Below are 18,155 nucleotides of genomic sequence, written 5' to 3'. Positions count from 1 at the left end.
AGAAGTCAGAGCAATGTGGAAGAAAGATATCCAGACAGTTCCAATCACAGTAGGAGCTATGGGTCTTATATAACAAGAATCTAAAATCATATTTAGATAAGGTGGATATAAAAAGTGTACAAACCACTGTTAAAATACCATTTTTTGTGATATAAAAAAATGAGATCACAATAAATGATTTCAAAACTTTTCCCACCTTTAATGTGACATATAACCTGTACAACTCAATTGAAAAACAAACAAATCTTTTAGGCGATTAAATATCAAAAATAAAAAAATGTACACTAAGCTAGTTGCATAAGCATGCAAACCCTTAAACTAATACTTTGTTGAAGTACCTTTTGATTTAATTACAGCATTGTCTTCTTGGGTACACACCTGCCATCAATTAAAGAGACTCTGATTAACCCCAAATAAAGTTCAGCTGCCCTGGTAGAATTTTCCTGACATTTACTCAGTTGCCTGCTACAGCAAAAGCTATGGCTCACAGAGAGCTTACAAAGCATCATCGGGATCTTATATTTGAATGGCATCAGTCAGGAGAAGGGTACAAAAAAATTTCCACATCATTGTATATACCATGGAACACAATGAAGACAGTCATCAAAAAGTGGAGAAAATATGGCACAACATTGATGTCGCAAAGAACTGGATGTCCCTCCAAAATTGATGAAGACAAGACAAAAACTGGTCAGGGAGGCTGCCAAGAGACCTACAGCAACAATGAAGGAGCTGCAGGAATTTCTGGCAAGTACCGGTTGTGTACTACATGTGACAAAAATCTCCCATATTCTCCATATGTCTGGACTATGGGGTAGAGTTGCAAGATGGAAGCCTTTTGTTACACACAAAAAAATTCAGGCCGGGCTAAAATTTGCAAAATAATAGATCAAGTCTTCCAAAAGCATGTGGGAAAATGTGTTATGGTCTGATGAGACCAAGGTTGAACTTTTTGGCCACAATTCCAAAAGGTATGTTTGGCACAGAAACAACACTTTGCATCACCAGAAGAACACAATCCCCATGGTGACACATGGTGGTGGCGGTGTCATGCTTTGGGGTTGCTTTTCTTCAGCTGGAACTGGGGCTTTAGTCAAGGTAGAGGGAATTATGAACAGTTCCAAATACCAGTCACTTTTGGCCCAAAATCTTCAGGCGTCTCCTACAAAGCTGAAGATGAAGAGGAATTTTACCTTTCAACATGACAATGACCCTAAGCATACATCCAAATCAACAAAAGAATGGCTTTACCAGAAGAAAATTAAATTTTTGGAATGGCCCATCCAGGGCCCAGACCTAAATCCAATAGAAAATCTGTGGGGTGACCTGAAGAGGGCTGTGCACAAGAGATGCCTTTGCAATCTAACAGATTTGGAGCACTTTTGCAAGGAAGGGGTGGGCAAATATTGCCAAGTCAAGATGTGCCATGCTGATAGACTCCTACCTAAGAATACTGAATGCTGTAATTAAATCAATAGGTGCTTTGACAAAGTATTAGTTTAAGGGTGTCCACACTTATGCAAGCAGCTTATTGGACATTTTTTTATTTTTTATATTTTTTCCCTAACAGATTTGTTTGTTTTTCAATTGAATTGTACAGGTTATAGGTTGCATTAAAGGAGAGAAAAGTTTGAAATGATTTATTGTGCTCTCATTTTTTTATATCAGAAAAACCTGGCATTTTAACAGGGGTGTGTACACTTTTTATATCCGCTGTATGTTACCAATACATGTAAACCCATACAAATTGCAGAAGGAGTCATTACTGGGCACATTGTGGGTGCTCCGAAGAGTACTTTTGGCTGACTTCAAAGATTGAAACAATATTAATTTCATGAACTTTAATCATACTTTGACTTAGGAATGGAGTCCATTGTCATCATAGTATTAGAAACCCAAAAGTTTTGGAGAAATTAAAAAAGATTCTATAAGAATGAGAAGTGTACTGATTGGTTCTCTGAGAGAGCAGTTGATGCATGTCAAATTACATTAAAGGAAGTACTAGTTTAGATGTTTTTAAGAACAACCTGGACACTTATTATGGAAACAAGTGTTTTGATATATTGGCAGGCTAGAAGGGCATTAATGCCCTTGCTTGAAATATTTGCAAGTATGTATGTATGCGTGGATTGATGTAAATTCCTGTATTAGTAGTACTTTGTTGATCACACATCATATTAAATGCTGGCCTGAGGATTATGGGCTATACAAAAATAAGTACACTAAAATCAAATACCAAAAGATTTTACATTGGTAATGAAGGATATTTGCATTTATTAAGACTTACAAAACGTGAAATAATTGAATTTTTGAAAATATATTATTTTGCCTACTAAAATATTTAAAAATCATAACAGTGACTGCCTATACTCTATACATTGATAAACTACGAACTCTATCCCAACAAAAATAAAAAAAAAAATCTCATCCCATCTGTTATTTAAAATCTACTTGAAAATGTACCAGTCAGCAAAATGGTCCTGCATTTGTAACATCACCATTTGTAAGCCCCCTCCTCATTCTATTCATTTCTCATCTATATTTTAAAATTCCACTGAAGTTATACCTATCAACAAAACAATCCTGCCCTTGTAACAGCACCATTACTAAATCCCCTCCTTTTGTAGCCTAGTCATGTTTCATAATCCTCACACTTTGTCACATATTTAGATGTCACAAGTGAGTAACTGTTTGGATAAAAAATGCATATGTTTCACCTGTTGTCTGTGTACTAAAATTTCAATCTGATATGAACTAAATGCTGAATTTTCTTAAGATATGTCTGACTTTAGCATCCTGTTTATAGTGTATAGTATAGTTAGCATGGTGAGTAACTACTAAAATGTATAGCTCATTCTTAGTAGTACAAGTTGTTGTTACCTTGTGGTAATTGCTTATGAAATGTAATGTATTGTGCAACTTTTCCCCCTGCACCTTCACTGAAAATGGCCTTTGGCTAGTTGGATATGCCAGTAATCAAAGGAAAGTAAATAAATAAACAAGGTAAGATGAATTACTGGACTGCGATGTTTTTAAATAATTCTGAATGCACATCTAGATTGAACTGGCTGTGCCTGGTCCTTAGTATTTTGTTGGTTTGCTAAATGTAGATTTACATTTTGCTTATCATACAGATCCTTCCTTTGAAACGTCAGCAACTACAAGTCCATCTGTTTTCAACAGTAAGTGGTTTTATTTCCTCTACTTGAACCTAAAGATGTCAGTGCAATGGTTGAATCTTACCATCCACTGAAAGGTTATAGTTTAAAGAATAGCAATATGCAATTATCAAGTTAGGCAGTACAGGACTGAAGTGCCCTCAACTCAGTCTATCTATATTGATGCATGCACACAATCACACACACACACACACTATGTATGTATATATATATATATATATATATATATATATATATATATATATATACACACACACACACACACACACACACACACACACACACACACACACACACACACACACACACACACACTGCATTCTGGCTTAAAATATATATAAGATTTGCTATTATATCCATGTGTTTCTGCAGTTGTTGCACTTAAAGCTGCATTTCATTGCATTAGCTTTTGACACTGCATTTAATTGCTGCTCTGAATCCAGAGACATCCATAGCTCAATATTTGTTCTCCATTGCTGTATTATACTTTATCATGTTATTTGTGTTACTTTTAAATCTGTGTATTATTTGCTGAGTTCTGGTCCTCTGATCTACTTATAAGTGCTTTTAGATTTTGTCTGTGAGTTTCTGCACCTCTTTTTGGTTTAGTATTTTAACTTGGTGATTTACTGTACTTTGGGTGACCTTTTTCAGTGGTTTTAAATTAAGAATATTTTGTTTTGCACTCCAGTGATGGTAAAGGGTAAATCCAAAAGAAACTCTGGACTACAGACACACTTGGTGGTTAAGTTTTAACAGCAGATATTGCAAAGTAATGTCAAAGTAACAGCAAAGCTTTCAGGTAAAAACAAACCCTTCCTCAGTGCACTGAGGAGACTCCACATGAGTTTAGTCATAGAATGTTTTGATTCTAGTCTGTACTCTTACAGCAACCAAGCTAGCCAGTTGTAAACCGCTGTTGTACTGTCCCCTCGTATATCATGTAATAAGGATCTGCAGCAATAGATATAAGGATCTATAACAAATGATATACAAGGATCTGTAACAATAGATATAAGGATCCATAACAATAGATATACAAGGATCTGTAACAATAGATATAAGGATCCATAACAATAGATATACAAGGATCTGTAACAATAGATATAAGGATCCATAACAATAGATATACACGGATCTGTAACAATAGATATAAGGATCCATAACAATAGATATACAAGGATCTGTAACAATAGATATAAGGATGTGTAACAACAGATAAAAGGATCTGTAACAACAGATATAAGGATCTGTAACAATAGATATAAGGATCCATAACAATAGATATACAAGGATCTGTAACAATAGATATAAGGATCCATAACAATAGATATACAAGGATCTGTAACAATAGATATAAGGATCCATAACAATAGATATACAAGGATCTGTAACAATAGATATAAGGATCCATAACAATAGATATACGGATCTGTAACAATAGATATAAGGATCCATAACAATAGATATACAAGGATCTGTAACAATAGATATAAGGATGTGTAACAACAGATAAAAGGAACTGTAACAACAGATATAAGGATCTGTAACAATAGATATAAGTATCTGTATCAATAGATTTGCACCTTCCTAGTATCTCTTAAGCCAGCTTGGTGGATAAGAGCATGATAAGGGGAATGTAGAAATTGCTTCATGTTTATGGAAAACCACCAAATTCTTAAAAACTGATATGGTATTTGAGAAATGTAGTTACACAAGGTGACTGGAAACAAGGCTCTCATATGCAGTCACTTATAATACCAAACAGGTCATGAGAAAAACACCTGCTACACCCACTACACATGGCATTGGCCAGGCACATAGACCCACATATTGCAGAGGCTCTTGAATTTAATAATACTCCTAAACCACAAAGACATTCCAGACATTGCACTCACAATAAGTATCCTCAGCAACCTCAAAAGCACTCTACAAAACTACACCCACCACAATATGTGCAGCCACCTCTCACATTGTCTCAGCTTCTAAGCCCATAAAGACTTATCACCACACAACTCAGTATTTTGGTCATAGGAGACTCCATTGTGAGACACACAGATGTCTTCCACAACAGGCTGAGTAAGGAGAGAGTCATGGCCAAGTCAAGCATGCACTAAGGGTTTTAGACCGCAAGGATAAGTATGACTCAGTCATAGTCACAGTCCATGTTGGTATAAATGGCCTGAGATGGGCCTAACTAGGCTGTATAAAGAGAGATGTGTCCCAGGCTAGTATGAGTCTAGTACTGAGCAGCATTCTACCTTTATCAAGGATGGTGCCACAGTAGATACAGAAAATTAACTTTATCAAGGATGGTGCCACAGTAAGAACAGAAAAATAATTTACTTTAATAACTGGCTTTAATTTTGATGTCACTTAAAGGGGGGTACAGTTATTGTCATCCTTGGAGGATATGGTTGACAAACTATACTGCTTTGACAGGGATGGTTTACATCTATCTCTGCTGGACTTTCAAATACTGGCAGAAATACTGCCCACCCCCCATAGTGCCTTTTGAGTCACTGCTACCCTGGTAAACCCTGCAACACAGCAAAAACAACCCAAGAAAATGTGTAGGTGTCACTGCTCACTGCCAGGAGTCTAAACAAGAAGATAACCTTCCTGCCAGCCCTCCACAGACTGGTGTATGTAGATGTCTGTGCTGTTACCACACCCTGAGGTATGTAGATGTCTGGGCAGTTACCTGCCTGCTAGCCTTCCATACCCTGGATATGTAGATGTCTGTGCAGTTACTAAAACATGGTTTAAAGCTGTAGAGAGTTTCCCGGTAGAGCAGGCTATAATGACTTCCACACGTTCAGACCAGACATTATACAGGAAGGAAGAAAAGGGGGAGGTGTCACAACTTTCATCAAAAACAAACATACCTCAAGGCTTGACAAACAGTATGAAGCACTTCAGCTTTTCCATGTCCAAATTACCACAAGCAAAGTCCCATTCCATATCTTTGTGAGCTATTGGAACACTTCTATAACTCTGGAAACCCATAGCTCTTACTTAAATGTACTGGCGACCCTTGCTGTTCAACCTGACACCATTCTCATGGGTGACATTAACTATTACCCTATAAACTAGGACTCATACATAACCTCAAAGATGAAGGCCAAGAGATTCCAGGATTTTATAAACAGAAACACCATGAACCTGAAAGCCAGTATGTCCATTAGGGATCCAAGCATCCTTAAACTGGTCCTCACAAACATCAGAGAATGGTTTTGGTTGACCATCCCCATAGCTGACATTTGTATTTTTGACACCATTTGGTTGGCAGAAACAGATGGTTAACATGAGAATGAGATCGACAAACCCCAAGTAAGAGAATATTCCCTTTCTCCAGGGATTATGCACCCTCAGAGTTAGTATATATAATTAGCAGGAGGTGGGTGTTGAGTTGTGCATGAGGGATTAAAGCTCCTCTTGCAAAAATACATGTGGTTTAACCTGCTCCAGGTTTAATTACTGGAACATGCTCAGTTCTTGTTGCTAATCTGGATGTTGCATTTTGACATCGATATTGCAGACATTGATCATTTGTAATTTCAATGAAAAAGAGTACACATCTATATGATTGTATTTCTTTATATCACAGAAAATATGTCTAAAGAGTTCATAGGCAATCACAAAAATCTAACAAAAAAAAAAAAAACTAAAGTGATCATAAATGTAAAGAAATGGCTTACATATGCTATCACTTAAAAAACAAAAACATTGCTTTTACGTGGGGGGGGCTTTATACCCCCACACCCCTTGACATGGGGGCTCTGTCCCCACACCCCCAGATATTAAATATACTAACTTCACATTCAAACAACCACTAAGAAAGAGGTTGCAGTTTGACTGTACTATAATTCGACCAATACAGACAAAATTTACCAAAAATATCATGTGATAAATGAGTGCTGCGATGAATGCAATTAAACACTCAGCAGCTATGTATATACATATATATATATATATATAGATATCTATAGATATATATATATATATATATAGATATATATATATATAATCTATATATATATCTATATATATATATACACACAAACACACACACACACACACATATATATATATATATATATATATATATATATATATATATATATATATCTATATATATATATATATATATATATATGGGTCCCCTTTACATGGTCGACATTCATATGGCCAAGACCATATGATAGACATTTGAAATGTCGACCATTGGGAACCAGCATCTCCATACAGTGCAGAATGGAAAGATTTCTATTTCCGCACTGTAGTGCGATCTCGGAGTTAGTATATTAAAGTTACGGGGGATGTGGGGGGCTCAGCCCCTCATGGGGGTGCAGGCCTGCTAGCATTGTTAAAGTTAGTTTTTTTTTTTTTTGTCTGCTTGTATTTTTGATATTTCAAATGTCGATCATATAGTCTCGACCATATGGATTTCGATATTGTGAAATGTCGATCATAGCAAGTAGACCCATATATATATATATATATATATATATATATATATATATATATATATATATATATATATATATATATATGGGTCTACTTGACAACATCGACATGCTACAACACCGACAACGAAATCACCGACATCACATAACAGAAAGTTCACAAACATGAAACCTCACATGCCCGACACACCACAATCCCGACAATCAACAAACAAAACAAATCCCCTGTCCAAAAAGCAGACACACAACACAAGTACACCAAAATCCTTACAAACCCACACTAAACCTTACATACACAACTATCTATGCACTAACCTTAACCCAAACCCTAACCCTAAGGTCCGTCACTATCGCACACTCACCTAACCGGCGCCCTAACCTTAACTCACTTAACCCGCCTCTAACCCTAAAGACTGTCACTATCGCACACTCACCTAACCCGTGCCCTAACCCTAACTCACTTAACCTGCCCTTATCTCTAGAGTCCGTCACTATCGCACACTTACCTAACCCGTGCCCTAACCCTAACTCACTTAACCTGCCCTTATCCCTAGAGTCCGTCACTATCGCACACTTACCTTACTCGCACCCTAACCCTAACGTCCATCACTACTGCATACTTACACAGCATTTTCACATGTCGGTGTTCCCAGTGTCGGGGTTTTCATCCGTTGGTCATCTCAGTTGTCGATCTTTCGGTGTCGGTGTTCTCATTGTCGGCATTGTCAGCTTTCGGCGTTGTCAGGTAGACCCATATATATATATATATATATATATATATATATATATATACTATATGTGTCTATTTATATATATATATATATATATATATATATTTATATGTACACACACACACACACACACACACACACATATATATATATATATATATATATATATATCATCACACTCAAACTTTTATGCTATTTTCTGCATGGGATCAGGATGTTGTGTCAACTGTCACGATCTCTCTTTTCAGTGCCACGCTCCTGCCTTCTTCGACTATCTTTCAAGTATCACAGGTCTTCTCTCACACAACTCATCCACTGTTTGCTGGACACCTTTGCTTCCTCTTGCCTTTTTCCTGTCTGTCCCAAATCTTCTTCAGTAGATTGCCTTCTGCTTTTCTGCATGTGCCCAAACCACTGTAGCTGTTCTCTTTGAACTTTTCTGCAATTGGAGCTACTTTGGCTTCTGCTCTTATGTCCTCATTTCTTCCTCTGTCCCTCAGTGTCTCAGGCAGCTCATCTCCATCACATATATCTTTGTCAATTGCCCTGCCTTTACTGCCCACCTTTACTTTTCAGCTTCTTTTGGCATTTTTTGTCATACATTACACTTGGCACTATATGCCAGTTGGCTGCAGCCCTTCTGGTTCCAGCTTTGACCTCCTCATTCAGACTTTCCTCTCCTGAACCAGCCTTCCCAAACACTTGAAGCTGTTAATCTGTTCCACTGTTTTCCCTTCTATCTCAATTCTCAGCTTCTAACTCCATCATTTGCTGCCATTACAACTGTTTTATCTGTACTCAGTTTCATCCCATGTGCTTTGAGTTTTGCATTTTATTCTCCTATCCTTTGCCGAAGTTCCTAGATGGGTGTTCTCATTTTTTTGTTTGTCCACTTGTGTCAGTTTGGAAAAAAAGGGAAATTATCATTTAAGAAACCATGCAATCTCTAATCTTCATCTCTCATTTCAGAGTTCACGCAAATTCTTCTGTCAGAGTTAGTTTCTTTAATCTCGCATTCTGTTGCATATGGCAATAACTACACTGGCATTTTACACTGAAATGCAACTAAGACATTTGATCTGGATAACTGCAGTGGTGCCCTTATGGCAGTGAGAAATATACTGTGGGTACTTTGGTATTAAAGTGATAGTCCCTTTATTGGGTGGTCAGTGATACATTACTGGGAACAAGAGCTGCCTTCTGGACCTTGAACTAGGTTCAATGGTAATTATCAGTCTTTGATGCAAGTCCCCTTATTGTTCTTGTTTTTGATTATTTTTATCTATAAAATGAGTTCCCATGGTTAGTTAATATATGACGATGGTATTACAGGATTTCCATTAACAGTGCCAAACTCCAATTTTATCCCTACTGCAGACAGTTTTTATGCTGCACAAAAGTTCCTGTAGGACTCCTGACTAACCTTCTTCTTTCCCCCTACTCTACTAGAACTTTACACTATACTTATTAACTATACTTATTCCTGCTTCTTATTGCCCTGTTGCTCTCCTCTTATGCTCTGACCCACTCCTCCTTTTTCTCTCCCCTGTCCTCTTTTCCATCTTCTTACACTTCTCCTCACTAGACTATTGCTTCTTTCTCTCTTCCTCCTTTGTAGTTCTTCTGTAATTCCCTTCTTATCTCCTGTTCTACTTCTTCTATCCAACGGATTATCGAAAACATGTTGCTAATCTTGACTTTTTTGTAATGCTTCTACTGAACGACTATATTTTTGTGTGTTCCTTAGGTATTTTGTTTTTTCGTGTTACTAAATGTATATTCTTATTGTACTTAATTTTTTATAAATTGTCTCTTTGTAATTTAGTATGTGTGGAGCTTTTCTCCCCGGGCCTCTACTGAAAATGGACATATATCCAGCTAGACTAGCCCGGTTAACAAATGTAAAATAAATAAATAAATAAAATTATTTTTTGGCTTATATTACTCTGTTAAATGGAAACAGGGTTAAATGTATGATTGTCTGCTTCATTTTATTTGCATCATCATTGTGGTGTAGAAAAACAGGCTACTGACTATACTTAGATATTTTGTGCAATTTATTATTTACTTATTGATTCAACAGCTCATAACGTCTCAGGTTCATAGGTTCATAGGTTCATACTAGGCTATCTGCCCAAGGGCATTTATAAGCCTAGCCCAGAGTTTTGTGGCTTTCGCCACACCTTAGTTTGAAGGATACTATGCCCATTATTTTGCTGTGCCTCTGTCAAGCAGTGACACTGAGGTAATCCCTGTGGTATACCTGCGATCTCCCATCCATTGGTCAAGATTTCTCTTGAACAAAGCCAGCGAGGTGCTCTGCCTCACATGTACCGGGATTTTGTTCCACAGCACAGGGAGTCTCTGGGTGATGAATCTGTCCCTCCAGCACGTCCTATTAATAACCGTGTTAAGGTTTAAGGCTCTTGCCCTTGTAGTTCTGATGGATTTAGATTTTTTGAGGTGAAGCATGTTCATCAATTCCGGGTTGGACATGGCCTTGTATGTTAGGCATAGGTCACCTCTGAGCAGACGGTAAGCGACTGAATAGAGCTGGAGTTCCTTCAGTCGGGCAGCATAAGACATATTTTTGAGACCGTTTATCCTTTTGGTGAGGAACTTTTGGGGCCTTTACAATTGCTGCAGGTGTCGGGTCAGATACATTCTGAATGGGGCATTGTACTCAATCATTGGTCTGATGAGTGATGAGTACAGGGGAACGATGAACTCCCTTGATCTAGATGTGAATCCCTTCATGATCAGGTGGGCAATGTAGAAGGTCTTCCTTACTACTTTGGCAACGTGAGTGTCAAACGAAAGGTTACTGTCAACCTGGGTCCCCAGATCCCTGATAACCTTTTCTGTGCTTAGTGGATTGCCACCTATATGGTAGCTAGGGGTAACCTTGTTTTTCCCGAAGGGTATGACTATGCATTTTTTGGTGTTTAACTTTAGGCCATGGCTCTGGCAACAGTTATCCATTTCTATAAGACCCTTCTGAAGGATATCTGTGTCGGATGTGTTCTCGACTATGGCGCCCAGTTTTCAATCATCTGCAAACTTTGTCAGCCATAATCCTCCTGTGTTTGCTTGTACTTCTGAAAAGTAGATGCCGAACAAGAGTGGGCCCAGGACTGAGCCCTGTGGGACACCACTTGTGACAGGCTTTGAGTCTGACATGGCACCAGCAACTCTGACCCTGTGGGTTCTATCACTTAGCCAGTCTGCAACCCATCTTGTGATGTATGGGTTTACATTCAAGCTGGTGAGTTTTTCAATGATACCTGAGTGGGGTATTGTGTCGAAAGCCTTTGCCAGGTCAAGGTAGGCTGTGTGGACTGCCTTGCCCTCATCAATGGCCTTGGCGACTGTTTCGAAAAAGTCAACCAAGTTTAAAAGGCATGATCTGCCTTTGACAAAGCCAAACTGGGTTGGATCCAATGTCTGCAAGTCCCTTATGTCTTTATTTATGAGTTCCATTATGATCCTCTCCATAGCTTTGCAGACCAGGCTTGTCAGGCTGATGGGATGGTAATTTCCAGGGTCGGTGGAGGCACCGCCCTTGTGAAGTAGGACCACAGTTGCCGTACGCCACTCCTTGGGTACGTATCCTAAGGTGAGGCTAAGATTAAACAGCTGCCCTAACTGCGGGTTTAATTCCTCATTGATTTCGTGGAGCACACAACCGGGGACACCATCTGGTCCCATGGATGCTGTGTTTTTCGCCTTGGAGAGAGCAGTTCTCACCTGAGCGTTTGAGATGTTTGGGGGGCTACAATCCTCTGGTATAGATATCTCTCCTTTTGGGAATTTGCACTGAACCTGTCAGCCAGTATGTTGGCAATGTCTGTAGGTTCAGTGATTTTTACATCATTTTGAACTAATTCTGAGCATATCTGGGCGTTTCCTCCCAGGTTTCTAACATAGCTAAAAAAGGCCTTATGATTGTCTTTTGAGTCCTTAGCGACTTTTCTCTCAAAATTTGCCTTGGATGATTTTATGAGAGATCTTAGTTTTTTACTTATAATGATCAAGGGTGTCTTCCCTTTTAAGGATTTTGCTCTATCTTGTAGTAGCTTCCTCCTTTTGTTGTACAGCTTGTTTATGGCTGGGGTCCACCAGACTGGACGCTTGCCTTTGGTACAAAGAGTCTTTGTTTTGTTTGGGATTGTGTCTATCTGGAGAGATGCAGCAGGTTGTTTCCAATGCAAAAGATGAAATAAAGGCTACTATTGTTATCTACTAATGCAGTTGGCAATATCATAAATCCCTGTTATATTGTTTTAATTTTGGATAGCATAAACATTTGTCCCAATCTATTATTCTGTTTATAGAGGAATGTAGAAGAAATATTTGGGCAGAAAGATGTACAGTTTATTTTGGTTATAGCATACAAACTCACACTCACACAATGGATACCATCACACACTCACACTCACACAATGGATACCATCACACACTCACACACTCACACTCACACAATGGATACCATAACACACTCACACACTCACACTCACACAATGGATACCATCACACACTCACACAATGGATACCATCACACACTCACACACTCACACACTCACACTCACACAATGGATACCATAACACACTCACACACTCACACAATGGATACCATCATATACTCACACTCACACAATGGATACCATCACACACTCACACACTCACACTCACGCAATGGATACCATAACACACTCACACACTTACACTCACACAATGGATACCATCACACACTCACACACTCGCACTCACACAATGGATACCACCACACACACACACACACTCACACTCACACAATGGATACCATCACACACTCACACACTCACACAATGGATACCATCACACACTCACACACTCACAATCACACAATGGATACCATCACACACTCACACTCAGTCAATGGATACCATCACACACTCACACAGTCACACTCACACAATGGATACCATCACACACTCACACACTCACACTCACACAATGGATACCATCACACACTCACACTCACACAATGGATATCATCACACACTCACACTCACACAATGGATACCATCACACACTCACACACTCACACTCACACTCACACACTCACACTCACACAATGGATACCATCTGGACCGCTTTTTTCTTTTTTTTGTTTAGTTTTGCCTGCATTTTGAATTTCTCTGTTTTAGTGACAGAGTTTAGCATAAAGTAGATATTTCTGCATATGAATTAAAATGCAATGCTATTAGAAGATGCAAGGACAAATTCATTTTCTATTGTCTCCAGCAGGAGCTTTGCCATTTAGAAAGGGTTATCGGAGCCATTCCAGTTTGCAATAAATAATCAATTCACTGATATTTTTTTATCTTAGAATTGTTGCTTGAGTGAAGACTTTTTAAAGGAATTCTCTTTTATTTTATGTCTGCTGTTTGGTGACTGTTGACCCATCAAATCAAAATGCTTATTTTGTGTTTCTAGATATTACAAACTGACAGCTAGAATGCACCCTCCGGGAGAACTGGATTACCAACCTGTGTGGAAAAGAAAATCAAAGCACATTAAGTTGAGCTGCAATTTACTGATCACTAGATTCATACTATTTAACAGTATGACAATTCCTCTTGATCTAACTACATGACATCTCACCTAATTCATATCCTGCCCTTACCAACTTTAGGGGGCTCCCTTTTACTTCTTCCTGGAGACAAGCAACCTTTGAGGAGTTTCTAGGAATATTTAATTGAATTAACCAACCCACTTTTGTTCCTTGAGAATAGTTTAACATGAGGCAATCAATGTAAGTTCATAAAAGCCTTGAGTCTCACACCCTGCCTAGATCTTTTTAAATAACCTTTACCCAGCTTGGTTAATGCCTTACTTACAGTCATACAGCTTACCTTAAGGGAGGACCATCAAATGTCTTACAGTTGTATCATCTGTGCTTTTCTACAGGTCTATATCACGTTGTCAAATCGTGAAAATAGCAAATGGCTATAATATTGAAAATGCCGTTCATATAAGTCATTCACACACCCCTGCTAATTATATATGCCAACTCTGAGATCACACTACAGTGAGGAAAAGGCAAATATTCCAATCCCCACTGTACCACGACCCCACAAAACACATTTCAATGAACAACATTTTCGATATTATACCCGTTCACTATTTTCACGATTTGACAAAGTGATATAGACCCTTTTCTACAACCTCCTTCATCTCTTCCTTTACCAAATGCATTATACGGATTAATTTCAGACTTAGTTGCTAAAATGTCATTTTCTTGTAGGAAATTAGAAAAAGTGTCCAGATATATAAATATACTAGAAATTGACTTGCAATCTTTACAGATAACAAAAAACTCCCTTGTTGCATCAGTACTTCTTTTTATAATGTGCTGTAAACATAGAAAACATTTTCAGTATGGTTTAAAGTTGTCATTTTTTTCAGTTAAAAAGTAGAGAAAGGTAACTATTATAACAATAACACTTCTCTACTCCTGCATCCTCCACAGCTTACTTATGTTATAACTATGTACAAATGGGTGTTGCACAACATATAAATGTTAGCACATATAAGGCATTACTCTGACATCGCCAGTTGCATAAACTTCTCAGAATGCCCATCTACAAAGGTTTGGCTGGAGCTTGTATGTTAATTAAGTCTAGTTCTTGTTGATGACAATGACAAAATGAGATTGCCCATATAAAACACTAACACAATCAGGCACTCACCTTCTTCCATTTGTTAGCTTCCTTGCCATTTATGACATCTCCTCAAAGTTCAGTGTTCATGCCAACCATGCCAATCAACCCTTTTTTTCTGACTACATTGAACAGTTCAGCATCTTGGCTTTAAAGCTGCCCATTCACATTTTCATAAAAAACATGAAAAAATGCTTCAGTCTACATTCATTTCCCTTTTCCCATGATAGTATAACCCCAGTCTTTCATTTATATATATATATTACTCGAAATATAATCACTCTTCTATCAATACATGGTGTAATTCCTTTTACTGTTGTAGTCACTCCTCTTTCTTTAATGAGCGTATCTCATCACATTTTAAACCCCTCCTTTTAAAGGGCTCTTCCTTTCATTACTGATCTAGTTCTTAATGTTCTTTTTTCCTCACAGACCTTCTCTCTAATGACACATCTGGGCTCTCTCCTTTTGTTATAGCTTCTTTTGAAATAATACAAACAGATCTAGGATCCTATCTTTCTTGCACTGAATCACTTCTTGGTTTGATTCCAAGTCCTCAGACACCTGAGGTTCAGCAGATGTTCTTCATATTGATCACTGCTGCAGTAGCCTTGAATATGTGGTTTATATCCTCCCAAGGATATAACAGCTGGCCAGCTTCCAAAGCTTCAGGGCACCTTCCCACACACCTAAACTGTCAAGTAGCTTGAGGTGAGCTGACTAAAATACAAGTGGAGTCTGAATGTGCTTTTCCTGTATTTTTTTCTGTTAAAGAAGTAACGTTTGTGGACTGATAGTTTTACCATCATATGCTGCTTGTCTTCCCATGAAAGAGGCACCATTTTTGACTTGACCATGGAACAGATTGCCAGTATCATGGTAGGTCCTTCTTACAGCCACATAAAGAAAAAGGTAAGCCAACAGCATTTGCCACCACAGCAAGTTAGGAATTTGCCAAAGCCACAAGTGAATGACTCGGTTGAGGCCATTTGGTGCATCTCAGACCACTCATCTTTTACCCTGGATCCCTGTGGTGTAGCACCTACAACCACTACTGAGTTAGTCACATCCTCTGTGGCTGTTGGGAGGTCCCCTTTGTGAGTAAGGAAGAGCCACTCTTGTCAGTTTTGGGAGAGGGAATAGGGAATGCTTCCTTACCGGGTTAGAATGCTGTGCCCATCCCTGGGGAATTAGCAGCTGCCATTAGTAACACAGTTGGCCCCATTTTTCCAGTCAAAAAATAAAAGAAAACCATTTATTTAGTCCTCCTCAAGTTTCTTTGGATACAAGTAGTTTACTGGGAATGGCTCACTGTCTCATTCAGGCTATTGATCCTCCTTGTGAAGTAGTTTATGGTAAAAGAAAGATGGATACATCTTTTCCTGAAGGGGTTCGAAATTCTGAATCTGAACAGGAAATTTCAGGGACAGATTCAGGATTTTGTCCTCATATTTATGATACAGACTCAGAAGAGACCTCAGTTTCTGATTCTCCCTGTGTGGGCTTCTCTTTTATTGAGCCTACTGCTAGAATGCCTCAGTATTTTCAGTGGGGGAACTCAGTCCCTCAGAAAATGCTATGTTGTTCATAGGTTCATAGGTTCACAGGTAGGTACTAGGTTATCTGCCTGAGGGCATTTATAAGCCTAGCTAGAGTGTGTCGGCTTTCACTGCCCCATTGATTAATTAACTGATCCCCTGTCAAGCAGAGCCAATGAAGTGATCCCAGGGGTGTATTTTCTGTTACCCATCCACTCTTCAAGGTTTCTCTTGAAGAGTGTTAGTGAGGGGCTCTGCCTGATGTAGTTTGGAATTTTGTTCCAAAGCATGGGGAGCATCTGTGACAGGACTCTATCCCTCCAGCATGTTCTATTTATTGTTGTGGCAAGGTTTAACTCACTAGAGCGCGTGGCTCACAGTGACTTGGATTTCTTTAGGTGGAGCATGTCCATCAATTCTGAGTTGGACATGGCTTTGTAAGTCAGGCAGAGATCACCTCTGAGTAAGCGATATGTCACTGAGTACAGCCGGAGTATTTTCAGTCAGGTTGCATAGGACATATGTCTGAGGCCAGTAATCCTCTTGGTGAGGTACTTTTGTGGTCTTTCCAGCTGTTGGAAGTGTCTTGTGAGGTACATCCCAAATGGGGCATTGTACTCTATGATGGGTCTAATGAGTGATGAGTAGAGGGCCACTATAACCTCTTTATTTCTAGATGCGAACCCTTTAGTAATTAGATGGGCCACATAGAAGGATTTCCTAACTACTTTGGCAATATGATTGTCAAAGGAGAGATTACTATCTACCTAGGTCCCCAGATCTATTATTACCTCTTCTGTATTAAGGGGGCTGCCACCTATGTGGTAATTCGTGGGTGTTTTGTTTTTCCCTAACGGGATGACTATGCATTTTTTGGTATTTAGCCTGAGGCCATGACTTTGACACCAGGTGTCCGTCTCAGTAAGGCCCTTTTGGAGGATGTCCGTGTCAGCCAGAGAGTCAATTATGGCTCCCAGTTTGCAGTCATTGGCGAACTTGGTTAGCCATAGTCCTCCTGTGTTTTCCTGTACTTCTGAGAAGTATATGCCAAACAGTACGGGTCCCAGGAACGAGCCTTGCGGGATACCACTTGTGACTGGTTTAGAGTCGGACCTGGAGCCCGCTATTCTTACCATGTGAGTTCTGTCTGTAAGCCAGTTGGCAACCCATCTCGTGACATAGGAATTTATGTTCAGACTGGTGAGTTTTTCTGTAATACCCGAGTGTGCAATGGTGTCAAAAGCCTTGGCGAGGTCAAGGTAGGCTGTGTGAACCACCTTTCCCTTGGCTATGGCCTTGGTGACTGTCTTGAAGAAGTCAATAAGGTTTAGTAGGCATGATCTGCCCTTAACAAAGTCGAACTGGGTCAGGTCAAGTGTTTGGAGGTTCCCAATGTCTTTGTTAATGAGTTCCATGATGATGCGCTCCATAGCCTTGCAGACCAGGCTAGTCAGGCTTATGGGGAGATAGTTACCAGGGTCAGTTGTGGCCCCTCCTTTGTGGAGAGGAATAACGGTTGCTGTGTGCCATTCTA

The 18,155-nt window shown here is 39.0% G+C and overlaps 1 protein-coding gene across 1 annotated transcript in view; it reads left to right on the top strand.

Moving 5' to 3' along the window:
• Positions 1-18,155, top strand: part of LOC122802456 — a gene marked incomplete in the record, with an annotated part of 745,162 nt that overhangs the window by 633,083 nt on the left and 93,924 nt on the right. Inside the window, 1 exon segment of the mRNA XM_044072077.1 lies at positions 3,135-3,182. Coding sequence (XP_043928012.1) covers positions 3,135-3,182 — 48 coding nt within the window.

This window comes from Protopterus annectens, chromosome 5.part0 (assembly GCF_019279795.1).
Source record: "Protopterus annectens isolate FY-2018-M chromosome 5.part0, PAN1.0, whole genome shotgun sequence".
Classification (NCBI taxonomy): Eukaryota; Metazoa; Chordata; order Ceratodontiformes; family Protopteridae; genus Protopterus; species Protopterus annectens.
This window is presented reverse-complemented; position numbering and strand designations above follow the sequence as displayed.